Here is an 18616-nt window from a genome sequence, read left to right on the forward strand (position 1 = left end):
GGCTATATAGCTGAAGAAGTTTTGAAACATGTACTATATTATTAAATGTTTTCGTGTACTGTACTGAACAGGTGGCTTGAGCTTTGGTAATTTCTTTGCAAGAAATTTTGTCAGTGGGTTGTTGTTTTTTTTTTCCCCCCTGCAAGTATTTCAAGTTCACACGGACACAGATCTTTTGCTGATGATGCAAGGGTCTTCTATTTGACTCCCCTGCAAGTATTTCAAGTTCACACGGACACAGATCTTTTGCTGATGATGCAAGGGTCTTCTATTTGACTATTCTGGCAGACATTAAAGTTTAAAATGTTGAGAATATGCAGTCCAACAACAAGAAATGGGTAGGAATTTTTTTTTTTTCCACGATAGTGTTTATACGTTATAGAGCCTGCCTGGTGTCTGAGATCGTTAAGGCGCTGAAGTCTAAATGGTCTAACACCCTGGTTAGCTGGTTCGAGTCCTGTTGGTCAAAAAAATTTCACCATCAGAATGTTGACCAGCAGGGCAGGGGAGGAGGTGGTATATAATTTCTAATAAGTACATTGCATGCCAAGAGCTTGGATTAAATTCCAAACATCTGTTGATGGCGATTCGTCCGTCGGATGGTCACGTTAAGCCTTGATCAGACCCCTTGGTGCTATTCGACAGGAGTAGTCTATGTGCCGGCACCGGGTTTCACCCTCTCCCTACTATCATATATCACGTCATTCATTTCATCTCATTAACACCTCTGATGAGGTTGAGGTCAGGAAGGGCATTCGGTCAAAAAAAAACGCCACAACAGATTCATCTGACCTCATAACCGACCCCATAGATAAAACAGGACAAGGGTTTGACAAACAAACAGTGTTTGTACAGTATTATCTCTTTATTCCTGGGCATAATGTGAAAGTAGAGAGTGTGTTTTTTATTGCGTCTGCCCAATGTCATAATATTTGCACTCAAAATAAAACAACGTGGGGGAAGCAGTTGGCCGTATTTTACAACCGGATGCCCTTCCTGGTGCCAACCCTAGGTGGAGGGATGCAAGAAAATGGATGTACGATGATTATACAGTTGACCATCTTTCTACTGTATATGAAGAAAATTTTATATGGGTCTTACTGTATTTAGATTTGCAGAACACAAGTTTTCTTTTAGAATAGGTGAAGCCTGCCACAGTGTGAGAATAACACTAGGAAGTGGAAGTGGAAGTAGTAGTAGTAGTAGTAGTAGTAGTAGTAGTAGTAGTAGTAGTAGTAGTAGTAGTAGTAGTAGTAGTTTCTTTTAAAATCTGCTCAAATAGTAGATTCTCCTTTTGTGAACTGTGTGAGATACCATACAGAATGAACAGTTACAATTAGGGATTTTCATGTAATGGAACAGATACTGGAGTACTCTTGCATGGTGATTTTTATATTCATAAAAGAGTAGGGGTATTTGGGGTTACGTGATATGGGATGGAATGGATCGTACAGCCACAGAATCAACACTGATTGTTGGGTGGCAGTAAATAACCCAACTCTCTAAAGGGAGCAACTGCTTCAGATGAGGGAGCTCCTTTAGTTAGGTACTGGTCTTCAAAAGAAGGAAATGCCACTATACTCCACCAGATACCATCTGTTCGCCAGGTTAGGGGCGGTGTCATTGAAACCTGACATCATCATCATCATCATTTCCCTTTATCCAGCTGTAGCCGGGTAGGGGCAAATATGGTTCCTCTCCACTTACTTCGGTCTTTCCACCACTCCTCCTCCAACACTGTGTCCCAGTCCAGGTTTCTTTCTATAATGCTGCGTTGGATGGTATCCTTCCATCTCAATCGTGGTCGTCCACGGCCTCTCCTTCCTTGGATTTGCATTTCCATCACCTTTTTTGGCATTCTTTCGTCGCTCATTCGCTTTATGTGCCCAAACCATCTTAGTCGGCTCTTCTCTATTCTATCATTCATTTTTTCCACTCCAATTTCTTCCCGGATTTTCTCATTCCTTATTTTGTCTCTTCTACTCTTCTGTATCATACTCCTCAAGAATTTCATTTCGGCTGCCTGTATTCGACTCTCACCCTTCTTTGTCATTGTCCAAGTTTCTGCTCCGTAAGTTGTTATGGGTACGTAATACATCTTGTACATAGTATCCTTTGCTTCCATTGGCACATCTTTGTCCCATAACATAATTCTTACACTATGATAGAAACAACTTCCAGCTTGAATCCTTTTACTAATCTCAGCATCCAGTCAAGCATTCTCCATTAATTCACCCCCCAGGTATTTAAACGTTTCCACTACTTCCAGGGGCTTGTCTGCAAGTCTAATCTGACCTTTCCCTTCTTTTTCCCCTCTAGTCATAACAAGAGTTTTACTCTTTTCTACACTTATTTTCAATCCACATCTTCAATCTTCCCATTCACCACATTCAACTGTTCTTGAACCTTCCTGTCGTCTTCTCCCCAAATCACAATATCATCTGCAAATAACATCATGTTCATTTCTCTTCCTCCATATGCTGCTTTTGCTGTCCTCATGATGTCATCCATTACTATTGTAAACAGGATCTGTGATAGAACACTTCCCTGTCTCAGCCCACTAGTTATTTTGAACCAACTTGTCCTGCCAACTTGTGTTTGCACGCAACTACAACATTCCTTATACAATGCCATGATCATTTTTATTAATCCCTGTCCAATTCCTTTTTGCACCAGACTGTCCCAAACTTTTGTCCTAGGGACACTGTCATATGCCTTTTCAATGTCAATGAATGTCATCACCATATCATTCCCGTACTCCCAATGCTTTTCCATTAGTTGTCTCATAATGACAATGGGTTCTATTGTTGACCTTCCACTTCTGAAACCAAACTGATTTTCCTGTATCTGCTTCTCAACCCTCAACCTTATTCTACTTTCCAGTATCATTTCCATTATCTTAGCAACATGGGATATTAGAGTAATTCCCCTGTAGTTCTTCACAACTTTCTTATCACCTTTCTTGAAAATTGGGATGATTATTCCTTTTTGCCAATCCTCAGGGACCTCCTTATTCTCCCAGACATTCCTGAGAACCCGATATGTCCACTGCAGGCCTACAGCTCCAGCTGCCTTTATCATCTCCACTGAAATTTCATCTATTCCAGCAGTTTTTCCATTCTTCATTTTTCTTACTGCCATCTCAATTTCATTCATTGTAATTTCTTTATCCATTTCTTCGTCAACTAATTGCCTTTCCTGGTCGTCCATTGAATGACTGTCATCCGTTCTTGTGTTCAGCAGCTTCTGAAAATACTCTCTCCATCTATTTCTTATTTCTTCTGGCTTTGTTAAAATTATGCCACCTTCATCCTTCACAAATCTGGTGTTTACTTGATCTCTCTTTTTGTTTCTTAAGATACCATACAGTAATTTCTTGCTGCCCTGCGTATCATCTCTCAATGTCTGTGTGAATAAGGCCCAGCTTTTCCTCTTTTCTTCCTCCACTACTTTCTTGGCCAAATTCTTTGCCTCCACATATTTTCTTCTACTTTCTTCAGTCTTAGATGTTTTCCATGCTTTCCATGCCATTTTCTTTTCCTTCACTTTAATCTTTACCCTATCATTCCACCAATGTGTTTCTTTGTCTTTCACATTTCCTGATGTTCTACCACACACCTTTTCTGCACATCCAACCAGTGCTTCCTTAAATCTTTTCCATTCCTCTTCAACATTCCCCACCTCTGTCCTGGGTACCAAGGGTATTATTTCCCTTTCAAATTCTTCTTGTATGCTTTTCTCCTTCAACTTCCATACTTTAATTCTTTTCTCTCTTCTTAATTGTGGTTTTTCAATCCTTCCAACTTTCAATTTTCCTATCACAACTCTATGATCTCCACCAAAGGCTTCTTCAGGCATGGCTGTTACATCTACAAGGTTCTTCCGGTGTTCTTTCTCTATGATTATATAATCAATCATGGTCTTTGTTCGTCTGTCTCCCCAGCCATACCTTGTAATCTTCTGACTGTTCTTCTTCCTAAAGCAGGTGTTTCCAACAATCATTTGATTCCTCATGCAAAAATCCACCAACAACTCGCCTTCTGGATTTACATTTCCATATCCAAAGGGCCCTACAACATCTTCCTTTCCTTGTCTTTCCATTCCAACTTGTGCATTTAGATCTCCCATCAATAGTACTTCCTTATCTTCTATCTGTCTCTCCACTTCCTCTAAGAAGTCCTCTAGATGTTCATCTATGCAACCAGTTTGTGGGGCATACAACTGAAATAGATCTTTCACACCATTTTCAAACTGGAGTCTCATCATCATCATCATCATCCTATCACTGACGTACTTTGTATATTCCAGATATTCTTGGATTTCTCTCCTAAGTATGATGGCCACTCCATTTTTTGCTTCAGGTCCTCCGCTGTAATAAAGCCTGTATCCTTCTCTCAGAGGGATCTCCCCTGTACCCCTCTTCTTGGTCTCACACAGTCCAACCTGACAGTTAGGTATAAAATTACTTTGGGTGTGGCGAGCCCATCGTAATATCATCATCATCATTGTACAGTTCCAGTTTCCCGGGTATTGTTAATCAGCCTCTTCCACTTCTTCCTGTCCATATACAACTTGTCATGGAGCACATCACCCACTGTCGATCCTCTGGTAACTAGGTCAACCTTGATCATATCCATCCATCGGGTTTTAGGTCTTCCTGTAGGTCTTTTTCCCCCTCAACCTGTCTTTCCAAATTTATTCTAGCTGTTCTTGTAGGCTCCATCCTCATCACATGCCCATACCACCGTAGTCTGGATGTGCCGATTCGGTCTAATAGGGATGTTATAATCTATTAGTTTCATGTCCGTATTGATGGTTTAGTATACACAATTATAAAGATGGGAAACTTCCACGTAATCAGCACTTTATTGATATATAGCTTCTAAAACATATCTATATCACAATACTGTAGTATACAGGACCGGTTTTGACCCTATTCAAGTCATCTTCAGCTGATCATAGAACCTAATATTAACATAATGTTCAATTCAAAGCATCACTGAATTCATTAATGAATATCACATCATACAAATAATTATATTAATATTAGGTTCTATGATCAGCTGAAGATGACCTGAATAGGCTCGAAACTGGTCCTATATACTATTATGATACAGATATGTTTTAAAAGCCATATATCAATAAAGTATTGATTAGGTGGAAGTTTCCCTTCTTTATAATTGTGTATAATAGGGATGTCATTATTCTGGATTCTTTCCTCACCTTTTCATTTCTTAACTTGTCCATCTTGGTTTTCTGGATGGTGAATCTAACAAATTTCATCTCTGATGCTTGCAGTCTTGATGAATCTCTTTTTGTGAGGGTGCATGCTTCAAAACCATAGATCAATATTGGTATGACATAGCTGTTAAACATCATCAGTTTGGCTGGTTTTGAAATCATGTCATCACATAAAAATGTTCTTATTTGTTGGTAGAATTCTGATCCCTTTTGCACTCTGTAATTTCCTTTCTGACCAAATTATCACTGGAGATTACACTTCCAAGGTAAGGAAAACTATCCACACACTGTAGCTGGTGGTCTCCTAGTTTTACACTTGCTGGACAGCCTTCTCTGTTGACTGCCATAACCACTGTCTAGGTCTCGCTGATGTTGAGTTTATATTTCTGGAACTGGGAATATTAGTGTCAAAGTGGATCTGGACAAGGAGAAGGTAGCCTTATCACAGCCTGGCCCAGGAGCTCCTTGGACAAAAAGCAGAGCAGTATTGGGTGTAATCTTCAAAATCTTACTATCAACACAGGCAAAGTAGGAAATTTCAAATTCTAAGCTAAGGCTGGGGTCAAGGATTTTTATTAACTGCAATGTGTAGTATTCTGTTTTTGATAACATTCTTACAGCCAATCTCTTCTTTGTTCTTCCTGGCCTTGTCCCAATTACTGAGGGTTGGCACTACGTGTGGATTAAATCCAGTTTTACGGTCGGATGCATTTCCTGATGCCAACTCTTCACTACTGCGTACATCTGTGGTGGTTAGTATTGTAATGTATTAGAGCCAACCAATACTATTAAATACACTCGTGAGCAGGTCTTACCACAGTGGGGAAATGGCACTGTGCTCGGCCTGGCATGTAGACCTCGTGTTAGCTCTATGAGTAACAGTTGACTTCAGGGTAAGAGACAAGACCTCAGAGCATTTGATTATAGCCAGAATGTCAGAGCCAGACATACAGGCCACTCCATCTCTGAAGTTGTGTAGGCATTGGACTTCATAGGTTATGTATTTCATTATGGTCTGTAATGACAATTGACCATTATCAAAGGGTACTGAAGGGTCCACCTATTCAGTACCATTAGCTTGTATAGTGTCTTATATAACTGGGACTAATTTTGACCCCATATACACTGGGTCATCTATTCAGCTATAAGCTATACTCCTGATCCCTCTCAACAGTCACTCTGGTGTTGATGTCTGTACCATATGCACACAATTTATGAGGAACACAGGAACATTCACTTCAAACCAAATTAAACAAGAGATCACTATATCTGATGGAAAAGGAATACCTATACAAGTTATGAATGCTTCCCTTCAACAAACCATTCCCCATATTGCTATTGTAAAAAACATAATTTATAAACCAAGTGGCTCGTCTATGCAGATGGGGAATTCCAACTCCCAGATCAACTCAGGAATGTTTGGTTGCTGTAGGAGCAACAACATACAGGGTGTTTCAAAAAGAATATACGTATTTCGAATGCATATATTTATTAAACTGTAAGACATACTAATATGAAACTTTACACACACGTGTACGAACCTCTCAAGTTCAGATTACAGATGTTGAATATGTCCTCCAAGCGACACGAACACATCACATCGATACTCAAATTCCTCCCATACTCGGGCAAGCCTGTCCTTCGTCACTGATGTTATGGCAGTACGGATCCGGTTCTTTTAACTCTTCCAGGTTCTGTGGGAGTGGTGGCACATAAACGTTGTCTTTAACGAAACCCCACAGGAAGATGTCACAGGGTGTCAAATCCGGTGACCGTGGAGCCCAGCTGAGACATGCTAAGTCGCCAGCTCCTTGACAACCAATGCAACGGTTTGGTAGAGTTTCATTCAGATATTCACGCACTTGGCGACTCCAGTGAGTCTGTTTCCATCAAGGAAGAATGGGCCGTAGACAGATTATCGGGATATCGCACAAAACACACTGACTTTGGACGAATCTCGTACTGTTCAGTGACTGTATGTGAGTTCCGTAGGCCCCAAATTCGAACACTGTGTTTGTTTACCTGACCATTAACATGAAAAGTCGTTTTATTACTGAACACGATGCATTGTACGAAAGTGTTATCATTGTCAATAGCATCAAGAATCTCGTTACAAAATGCCACACGTTTACGTTTGTCATCAGGACACAGAGCTTGTAACAGCTCTAACTTGTACGGCTTCATAATCAACCGACGTCTCACAACTGCTTAAAATAACAATTTAGCGTGTTTTAACTCCCGACTGGTACGACAAGTTGATTTTGAAGGACTACACTGGAGAGCAGTTTCAATTCATGCAACATTTTCTTCAGAAACTCGAGGGCGGTCAGGACTCTTTCCTTCACATTCACATCCTGTATCTACGAACTGTCAATACCATCTGCGAATGTTCCACCCATTCGGAGGATCATGTTGGTACGTCAACCTGAAACGTCTTTGCACTTCGCAAACTCGAGAACACAATCTGATTTCTGCTGCGGAGTAGCCATTTTAAACATATGACGGTTACCAAGAAAAACAGAAGACAACTGACATCTAGCGGCTATTAATATAAACAAGACTATGTATTCGTTTCGCCAACAGCCGAGGCGCAGCGATCAATAGTATGGACAAAATAATACTTTGTAATACGTATATTCTTTTTGAAACACCCTGTAGTTCGGCACCAAAGGCAGCCGTTTTGAAGTATCATTTGATTTCAATTTCGGATGTGTTGTTTGGACTTCATCAATGTTTTAAAATTTGTATTGCAAACTGAAACATACCAGATTAAGTTACTATGTTTTGTATGTGAGCATATATTTTTCCAGTTGGATCGTGGCTGAAAATGACCCAGTGTGTATGGGGTCAAAACTAATCCCAATTATATAAGACACTATACAAGTTAATGGTATTGAATAGGTGGACCCTTCACTAACTTTTGAGAGGCACTGGACTTTCCAGGACCCACCGTATCAAGAATGTACCATGAGTACGTGCATCCGAGCAAATAGACCACCACCAGAGTCAAATGTGGTGTACGATGTGTTGATGATGGGTTGCTGTCGGCTAGCTGGGAACATAAGAACAGATAAATGGGTCACAGTCCAGCAGATCACTAATCAATTCAATGCTGGACAATGACTACATGTGCCCATCCAGAACCATCTCCTCGCCATGGAGCATACCTCTGCTCAACACCTGTCACAAGGCACGACTAACATGGGCAAAGGAACACCATCACTGGATGCTTGAAGCAAGGAAAAAGGTCGCCTGGACAGATGAGTCGAGATACGCTGATGGCCGGGTACGAGTGAGTTGTCAACCACATCCCTCAGCCAGAAGGCTGGTGTTGGTGGTATCCTCGTATGGGACTGTCCATTTTACCAGCGAACATTACAAGAACCTGTTGGCAGATCATGTTCACCCCTTTGATCCTGTATGTACAGTCCATTGCTCCCAAATTGTGCCTGGCATTAGGCAGCCTATCCACCAACTGACAGCATTCCCTTCTTCATATTGCACCTCTCTCTACTTATTACCAGTTCTAGTAAAGTGAGGATTTTTAATGGAAATACACCAACCTGCCAAAATTCCTGGCTGGGCGAAGAACGAAGTCGCTCTCTCGTCGTGTTTTACGTTCATGGTAGGATCTCTGTGAACTGTCGGATCAGTGTCTTCTGAGTCGTCTTCTGGTTGAGGTTGTGGCTCTCCATGGGTTATGTCCTCGTTCGTCTCACCTTTGGGGGCAGAGCCTACTCCAGACTGTGAAACACAGAGTAACATACATTAGCAAACATCAAACAACAAAACACAATAGCTCTAGTCATAAGAAACATGAAAAGGGCTGAGTCTATCCCTCTTTAAAAACTACAAAATATGCATGCAAGTGAGTCCTCAAATTACCAATATACACTCTTCAAAAAAAAATTGCACCCCCCTGTTGATTTGTTGCTATCATGTTTTGTTTTTGTTTTTTCCCTAGTGGCTTTATGTCGCACCAACACAGATAGGTCTCATGGTGACGATGGGATAGGCAGGGCCTAGGAGTTGGAAGGAAGCAGCCATGGCCTTAATTAAGGTACAGCCCCAGCATTTTTCTGGTGTGAAAACTGCAGAAAACCATCTTCAAGGCTGCCGACAGTGGAACTCGAACCCACTATCTCCCGGGTGAATGCTCACAGCCGCACGCCTCAAACCGCATGGCCAACTCGCCCGGTATATCGTGAATGTTTCATATTCATCAAGAGGATAAAAACAAACCAAACCACATGGTATAACAGCCTCGAAGGGCCAAGGACTACCCAGCAACCACTGCTCAGCCCTAAGGCCTGCAGATTATGTTGAGGTGTTGGGTCCTCAGCACAATGAATGCTCTCAGCAGTTATCCTCTTGATGAACCGGTCTAGGAAGCCGAGAATAACATGAATATAATTAGAATAATCTTAGTATATTATCGTGTACTTATGTATGTATGTATGTATGTATGTATGTATGTATGTATGTAGAGTACTCAGCCCAACAGACTCTAATTTTGTTTTCTGAATGAAGCCGTATATCATGCAAGGCCTAAGGTCTCCCTGCTTCGTTGTCTACATCAAACCTGGCATACAAAATCATATACGTGGCAGTTTTACATGGTGTGGCCTCATCAGGAAATCAATCCACCCACAGGGTGCGTGAAAAGTGCATTGTCACCCACAACCATACTTGTCAACTTATTTCATCAGATATATGAGCTTCAACTTTTCAAAGTCAGTGTGTGCTGACTTTTTATGAATGCTCTAAAAAATTAAGAAACAAATTTAGAGATGAATATACAGATTTTACAACCACAGTTGTGTATTTAATGTCACACAGTGAAGAGTCTGTGAATGCTCTAAGGGGCAGTTCTCCACAGTGTGTCTCATTACACTTGGAGAATCTCCATATTTTCAACATAAAACATCCTCTTCCATGGAGGTTTAGTGTAGTGCATTCTTGGCACGGAAGACTCAATTTTGCTGACAGGATCCTCGATAAGATGAAAATTAATGAGATTCTCTCAATATGGTGATTGAGAGTTTCAATGCTTGGTGGTTTACGTGACTTTAATTGTATCTCTAGTTTATCATCTAAAACGCTGTCCTGGAATTGTGTTGTGGATGTTTTCCTTCGGATGTATGGAAGAGCAATATTTGATAAGGCAGGTAGCAACTGGATGGGGGTTGATCTTACATTTCCATTCACATTGACACATTCAACTGCACGTTATTGCTTGTGCAAACAATGTTTTCCTAAAAAGGAATAAAATGGGCTACTACAACATATTCTTGACAATAATATAGTAAGGTTAGAAAGAAAAGTAAGAATAGTACATATAGGAAACAGATTAAGAACAACCACTTAGTAAGCAAGCGTGACATGAGTTCAAACTTTTCAGCTGCAGCCTTCATCACAGGAAGACAGAATAAGAATCTTGGTTATCACTGTCGGCAAGCAGACATTGTTCGGTGGCCAGACAAGAGAGAGGGGGGGGGCAGTTATCTAATGTTAAGGCCTGGTGCTTCCCTAGACCTGTGCAAGAGCTGATGTTCAATTTTGGCATCTTCAAAGTAGGGTTCTCATTCGCCCCAATTTTCCTGGGACAGTGTCAGTTTTTTATAACTAACACAGTCCAGAATTGTTCTAATAATAATAATAATAATAATAATAATAATAATAGTGATTCTCCTCTCTGCATCGCGTGTGGGAATGAACAGTGTCTTCTAAAATCTTCTCCCATTCCACACTTCTCCAAGCCATGTCGTTTTGCACCTGCTTTATTCATTCATCTTTCTGTCTGCCTGCATGCCTGTTTTCAAATAGAGTAGAACCTAACTGAGGCTTAAGGTTGTCCGAATTAATGAAAGTTCGGATTAATCAAAGTAACTTATGAAATAAGCCAAGGTATATATTTAAACACACTGTGCAGTAAAAAAGAACGAGTACAGTACAGTATTTTAAGTTTGAGAAACAAAAAGGTTATTTAGTATAAAATATACAATGCAATACCGTATTAGGCCCTACAAAATACAGAATAACTTTCTTTTTTTTACAATTGGCTTTACGTCGCACTGACACAGATAGGTGTTACGGCCATGATGGGATAGGAAATGGCTAGGAGTGGGAAGGAAGCGGCCGTTGCCTTAATTAAGTTACAGCCCCAGCAATTACCTGGTGTGAAAATGGGAAACCATCTTCAGGGCTGCCGACAGTAGGGTTCAAACCCACTCTCCCGGGTACAAGCTCACAGCTGCACGGCCAACTCACCCGGTACAGAATAATTAGTGCAATACGGAATTAGAACATTGTAAACAAGGCACACCTTCACTGGCCACACTTGACACGCTTACTGGTGATCTTTTGTCGTCTTTCTTTGATTTCTTTGATTTAATTTCTTTAATAATGATCTCGCTCAGATGCCTCAAATGTTCGTAATATGCAGATATGCTTTCATCAGTTATCTTCAACATATTTAATGACAATGTTTGGATGGTCTTTAATTTCACTAAGCTTTGGCTTAGGGTTAACAATATCACCTGCTTCATCCTGGTCATATTCATCCGTTTCAGAGCTTTCCGCAGCAATCATACTTTCTCTTGTATACTTGACCTGAGGAACTCCACCTCTGTTGCTTATCCCTTCTAGCCAGAGTATCAACTTCTAGTCCATACATTAGGATGGGAGAATATAGGCTTTATAAGAAGACATTAGGGTGGTGGTTTTTTTTTTTTTTTTTTTTTTTTTTTTTTTTTTTTTTTTTTTCAAGAGTAAAGGGTTTGGTACATTGTCTTCAGTTGTAGATGTTCTATTGGGTAAGAATTTTTCTCTTAGAGAACTGCCCAGAGAGTTAGAAACAAGTATGCTCCTCTAATGCAGTAGAAGTGGAATGGAGCTTCTCAATGTACGACGCTTCATAGAAAATCCACAAATGGCATTTAGTGTGTATTACAGTTCAGGACTGATCCTAAAATGTTCACTTTAAAGTGCATTTTATAGCATTTTTTTTTTTTAAGTTTTAGGTCATTTTAACATTTATAAAGTGAATTTTGTAATGCATTACAAATCACAGCCATAATCATAACTTTTTTAATTTGCTTTACGTCACACCGACACAGATAGGTCTTACGGCCACGATGGGATAGGAAATGGCTAGGAGTGGGAAGGAAGCAGCTGTGGCCTTAATTAAGGTCTGGTGTAAAAATGGGAAACCAACCATATTCAGGGCTCTTAATCATTACAGTAAATTCTTTCCAGCACATTCACACTTCAATGTTCTTTGGCTTACCACATCTTGTCGGGTGAGGGTAGGCTCTTCCTTGATGCGTGGTGTCTCTTTGGGCGGGCTTGGTGCGGGAGGAGCAGGGTGTTCTGAAAACAAAAACAGCAGCATGTCCTCAGTACACACAGCAAAGTAGACCAGTAAGCGCTCAAATGGAGATGTCATACTTTTAGGACTCCAAACACTGACACACAATAGCTTTCAGTAAATTCTACAACATGAAACAAATTTGAAACATTCTACACTCATTAAAATGTTAATGGTATGCCATTGTTACTCTCTGTAAAATAAGTATTTATATACACATTTTGTTGCAGTTATGGCAGTAAAATTTGTCCTTTCTATATTAGGCAATTTAGGAATCTGCTTTTCCAAAATTCTAAGTACAGCAATTTTATTTAGTCATTAACACACAAGGAAAACCCATTGAAAGTCTTCAAGCATTATAGCAGCTGCAATGGAAGAGCAGTGACAGTGTAAAAACACAATATTCTATATCTGTCATCCATTTGTACCATATGTGTATTTATGGTAAACATTAATATATGTACTGACACACAACATGTATAGATTTTGCTTCAGGCAACCTGTCAAAACCTAAGGACGGATTTCTACAGTCGAAAGGTCAGGGATAAGCTAAGAGACTGGGAATTTAAAAAATGATGCAACCTCTCTCACAAACGTGAAGAGTTCCTCATTTTAAAGAAAATTCAGCCTGCAATAAATGAATCAGCCACCACGATAGGTTATCACACAGTGAGCCTTAAGATGAAAGGGAATGTAGCAGCAATTCATACTGTGCCCGGTCGAACTACAGACAGCAACTGTTGTAAGCATCGCCTCAACAAGGTTGAAACACTTAGGTTCCTGCCGACATGGCACAGCGAGACTTTACACATCATTAGATATGAACAGACCCTGAGAAGAACCAGATTTACATCCATGAAGGGATACATGGTTTGGAAGAGAAAGGAAACAATCGAAGGATCGATATGATGGCCTTGGAAGACAACAGCAAAGACTATAATAAATCCAATCATCCATTTCAAATCCTTCGCAAACCAATCCAACGATGTTGATCGTGAGAAGAACAACATATACAAACTCACAATTCCATTCCACAAAAAAGTATTATAGCCTGCTAATTAGGAGTAGGGGCACATTACCAAGAAAATTCATTGAGTTATGTACTGTGGTTCATGGTGTGGGTTACTATAGTCACATCCTCGTTTGTGAACCATGGGCAACAGCTGAATGGCCTAGTAAGTGGTCCTGAGAGTCAGGATACAAGTTGCAATGGAATGGGGGTGGGCATCTTGGATGTATTCTGAATCATGGTCCTCCTTGTGCTCAGGCAGTTAGGACTGAGGTCCCTAACCCGATAGAGGAGAGATCCTCACTTGGACTATGTGTAAGTAAGGGTAGCATCCTGCTTCACAGAATTTTTTTATCGAGCACGCTCAGAACGTTTTAAGCAAGCCTTGGACCAATGGAAATAATAATAGAGTCCCACTCCCATCTGACAGGTGAGGGTCTCCTTGGAAACAATTTGGTGAACAAAATGGAATTTGATGTGGCGCTATCAATATTAATGGGGCTTACGGTAGAAAGAAAGCAGAACTGGCTGATTCAGCAAAGAGAATGCGTTTGGATGTGGTAGGAGTTAATGATATTCGGGTAAGGGGAGATAACAAGGAAGATATAGGAGATTTTAAAATGTACTTGACGGCTGTTAAAAAAGGAACGGCGGAGTATGGGATAGGAATGTTCATCAGGAATACTATTCCACGCAACATAGCTTCTGTTAGGCACATAAATAAGCAAATGATGTGGATAGATTTGGCAGTTGGAGGTTTTAGGACAAGAATTGTCTCAGTGTATTCACCATGTGAGGGTGCAGATGAGGATGAAATTGACAAGTTTTATGAAGCATTGAGTGACATCGTACTCAGGGTCAACAGCAAGGACAGGATGGTGCTAATGGGCGATTTCAATGCGAGCAGAGTTGGAAATCCAACTGAAGGATACGAAAGGGTGATTGGTACATGTGGGAAAGATAGGGAAGCTAATAGGAATGGGAAGCGTTTGCTCGACTTCTGTACTGGTATGGGATTAGCAGTTTCAAATACGTTCTTCAAGCATAAGGCTATTCACTGCTACACATCCATAATAGACTATATAATTGACTTTGAATTCAGGAAATCTGTCAGGAATGTGATGGTATTCCAGGGATTTTTTAATACAGATCTGTAGTGTTCTATCTCTAGGGCTAGGATAGAGAAAGTGAAATCTGTTGTAGACAGATAAGGGTAAAGAATCTCCAGAATGAGGAATTTAAGACAGAAGTACATGGATATGATAAAGTTCCAAACAGTGGAAGCAAGCAGGTTCAGGATATAGAAAGCGAATGGGTGGCATACCGACATGCTGTAGTAGAAACAGCAAGGGGATGTCTAGGAACAACTGTGTGTAAAGATGGGAAAAAGTGAACATCTTGGTGCAATGATAAAGTGAGAGTAACTTGTAAACATAACAAGAAGATGTATCAGAAATGGTTCCAAACAAGGACTAATGCAGAGAAAAGAAAGTTGAATCCAAGAAGAAGTAGTGGGAAGATTTTGGTACTAACTTGGAAAGGGTAGGTCATGCAGCAGGGAAACTTTTCTCGACATTAATAAAGAATCTTAAGAAGCGAAGAAAAAAAGGAAATTAATAGTGTTTTTGGTATATCAGGTGAACTCATACTAGATACCAGGGAATCACCGGAGATGTGGAAGGAATATTTTGAAAATCTTCTTAACATAAAAGGGTATCTTCCTTGTGGTGTCACAAAGAACTGAGTCATGGGGAGAAGGACAATGATGTTGATGAAATTACACTTGATAAAGTGGAAAGGATGGTAAATAAACTCCATTGTCTTAAAGCAGCCAGAATAGATGAAATTAGACCTGAAATGGTGAAGTATAGTAGGAAGGCAGGGATGAAATGGCTTCATAGAGCAGTAAGTTTAGCATGGAGTGTTGGTAAGATACCTTCAGACTGGATGAAAGCAGTAACTGTATCTATCGATAAGCAGGGGAAAAGGAAGGATTGCAACAACTATCTCATTAATCAGTATACCATGCAGGGTATTCACTGGCATATTGGAAGGGAGGGTGCGATCAGCCGTTGAGAGGAAGTTGTATGTAAACCAGTGTGGTTTCAGATCACAGAGGGGCTGTCAGGATCAGGTTTTCAGAATGCACTAGGTAACTGAAAAATGCTACAAGGGGAATAGACAATTGTGTTCATGTTTCGTAGATCTAGAGAAGGCATATGACAGGGTACCGAGGGAAAAGATATTCACCATACTGGGGGACTATGGAATTAAGGGTAGATTATGAAAATCAATTAAAGGCATTTATGTTGACATTTAGGCTGCCTCGAGAATTGACAGTGGAATGAGTTCTTGGTTCAAGGTACTTACAGGGGTTAGACAAGGCTGTAATCTTTAACTTTTATTGTTGATAGTTTACATGGATCATCTGCTGAAAGAAGTGGCAGGGAGGGATTCAGTTAGGCAGAAATGTATTAAGCAGTCTGGCCTATGCTGACAACCCGGTCCTAGTAGCAGATTGTGCCAAAAGCCTGCAGTCTAATATCTTGGAACTTGAAAATAGGTGCAATGAGTATGGTATGAAAATTAGCCTTTCTAAGATTAAATTGATGTCAGTAGGTAAGAAATCCAAGAGAACTGAACGTCAGATTGGGAATACAAAGCTTGAACAGGTCGATAATTTCTAGTATTTAGGACGTGCGTTCTCGCAGGATGGTAATATAGTAAGTGATATTGAATCAAGGTGTAGTAAAACTAATGCAGTGAGCTCGCAGTGGCGAGTGTGTAAGAAGGCCAGCTCCCGGACGAAACTTACATCAGTCTGTTTTAACACCAACTTTGCTTTACGGGAGCGAAAGCTGGGTGGACTCAGGTTATCACATTTATAAATTAGAAGTAACAGACACGAAAGTAGCGAGAATGATTGCTGGTACAAACATGTGGGAACAATGGCAGGAGGGTGCCCAGAATGAGGAGATAAAGAGTAAATTGGGAATGAACTCTATGGATGAAGCTGCACGCATAAACCGTCTTCGGTGGTGGGTCATGTGAGGTGAATGGAGGAGGATAGGATCCCTAGGAAAATAATGGATTCTGTTGTGGAGGGTAAGAGTGGTACAGGGAGACCAAGACGACAATGGTTAGACTCAGTTTCTAATTATTTAAAGAGGTATAGAATTAAACTAGGCCACGGCACTAGTTACAAATAGAGGATTGTGGCAGTGATTCAAAGAGGTGTGCAGACTAAACGATGAAAGGCATAACAGTCCATAATGAAGATGTATGTATGTATGTATGTATGTATGTATGTATGTATGTATACGACATTCAATGTACCAATATAATTGATGAGCGATATTTCGCTTTCTGCCTTACAAAGGTCAATAATCATTTTTTAAGAAACCATCTTGAATGACTTAGGAACAGAACATAGCGGTATAACACACAAAAGTTCTAACATGGAAATAAAGGAATGTGTCATGAACAGTTCGTCCAAACCTTATTGTTACACCCTGTATATTGCAGGATAGCGATGTTCAGTAGATTGCAAAGGATGAGAGCAGTAAATGTGGTGTGACAACAGCCTGCTAGTGTTGGAAACGAGTAAAATGTCTTTTGAGAAGACTATTTCATTGAACTGCGGTTGGAGTGTAGCCTGGGTGTTGAAGATGTTTTTTTCTTTCTGAAATTGAGATAATAGTCCCAAAGGTTGAAAATCTCACATCAAGCCGCTCAATGACAAAAAATTAAAAAAAAAAAAAAAAAAAAAAAAACCAAACTGCATTACACTGCCCTCTAGCAACGAGTTAGTAAACCACGTATATCTGAGCACAGCCGACTTGAGGCGTCGTTCTAGCTAGCTCCGCGCAGCGAGGGATCCCGTCGGCCGTGATCTGAGCAGGCTGAATGTAGTGTGAAATCGTCCTTGGCCATTGATGATGATCAACAATTCTGTAAATTACTTGCTGCAGTCACCTGAATTAAGCAGCTTACTCTGGTAAAAATTAAATAATTTCCGCATTTCATGCAAAGTGAGTTAAGAGTTGGTTTTCATTAACCGCGGAAGTATAAAAAAAATCTCGTACGTAGGCTACAGTAATAGACAGTAAACATTTTGTGCGATGTCAGTACATGCATGCAACATAATTATTGATAAACCTATGGAGAGACTTTGAAATCTAAAGAAAACCATTTTTTTTAAACTTCTGTAAAATTAGTTAAAATGAACATACGAGGTTTTCATTCTCAGGCGTCGTTAATGTCCGCTGTCAAAATGCTGCTACTGTAAGGGAATATTCTTGGCGCAGTGGATCTGGGAAGTCCTGGAGCATCCACCCTATTCACCAGACATGGATCCCTGTGATTTCGATCTGTTCCGCATACAAGAGGGACCACCCTGAGGCATGCGTTTTCAAACATGCGACGCCGTACGTCAAAGGGTAGGGCACTGCGACTTACACGGCAATGTATGCCTGTAGAGGTGTGGTGCTTCTACAATAAATGGTTTCGTATACTATATGCATATTATGTTGCCACTACTTGTTTTTAGCCTTCGCATGTGTTACTGTAGCCTACATCTATACGTCGCTAGCAGCACGAGAAAGGTCTGGCCACCAGCTGCACCACACGTGTGATCAACCTACTTTAACACGTATGTCTCTTAGTGGATGATACTCATGATCTCTTTCAACTTGTCGTTTAACAGGCTGTGACTGTAGCCTGCACGTTTCTTCATGTTGGGTAACTTAGGGAAGATACCACGTTGTCTTCAGACGCCAAAGAGTAAAGCATATCCCAAATCGAGATGGCACGCATACCACGTGAGAAGGGGAAAATAATAACTGTGGAAAAAGACGAAGTCTACACAATCTAATCCACAAAAATTAAAGGAACTGAAGAACAACTTAGGCCTAGGAGGAGAAATACCCAAAATGTCATAAGTATTGTAGAATAGCGTGCTAAAATTTCTTTTAAGAGACATTTCAGCGACTGGCTAA

The 18616-nt window shown here is 40.4% G+C and overlaps 1 protein-coding gene and 1 long non-coding RNA gene across 4 annotated transcripts in view; one reads left to right on the top strand and one right to left on the bottom strand.

The window, feature by feature from the left end:
• Positions 1 to 18616, top strand: part of LOC137502430 (uncharacterized) — a 156579-nt gene that overhangs the window by 57004 nt on the left and 80959 nt on the right. The window lies entirely within an intron of this gene.
• Sdc (Syndecan) overlaps positions 1 to 18616 on the bottom strand; it is a 324323-nt gene that overhangs the window by 13352 nt on the left and 292355 nt on the right. For all 3 annotated transcript variants that reach the window (XM_067154838.2, XM_067154839.2, XM_067154836.2), the window contains exons 3-4: positions 12530 to 12612; positions 8805 to 8985 (exon numbers count right to left, since the gene is read on the bottom strand). In XM_067154838.2, coding sequence (XP_067010939.2) covers positions 8805 to 8985; positions 12530 to 12612 — 264 coding nt within the window. The remainder of the gene's footprint in view (positions 1 to 8804; positions 8986 to 12529; positions 12613 to 18616) is intronic.

The sequence above is a fragment of the Anabrus simplex genome, chromosome 10 (assembly GCF_040414725.1).
Source record: "Anabrus simplex isolate iqAnaSimp1 chromosome 10, ASM4041472v1, whole genome shotgun sequence".
Taxonomy (NCBI): Eukaryota; Metazoa; Arthropoda; class Insecta; order Orthoptera; family Tettigoniidae; genus Anabrus; species Anabrus simplex.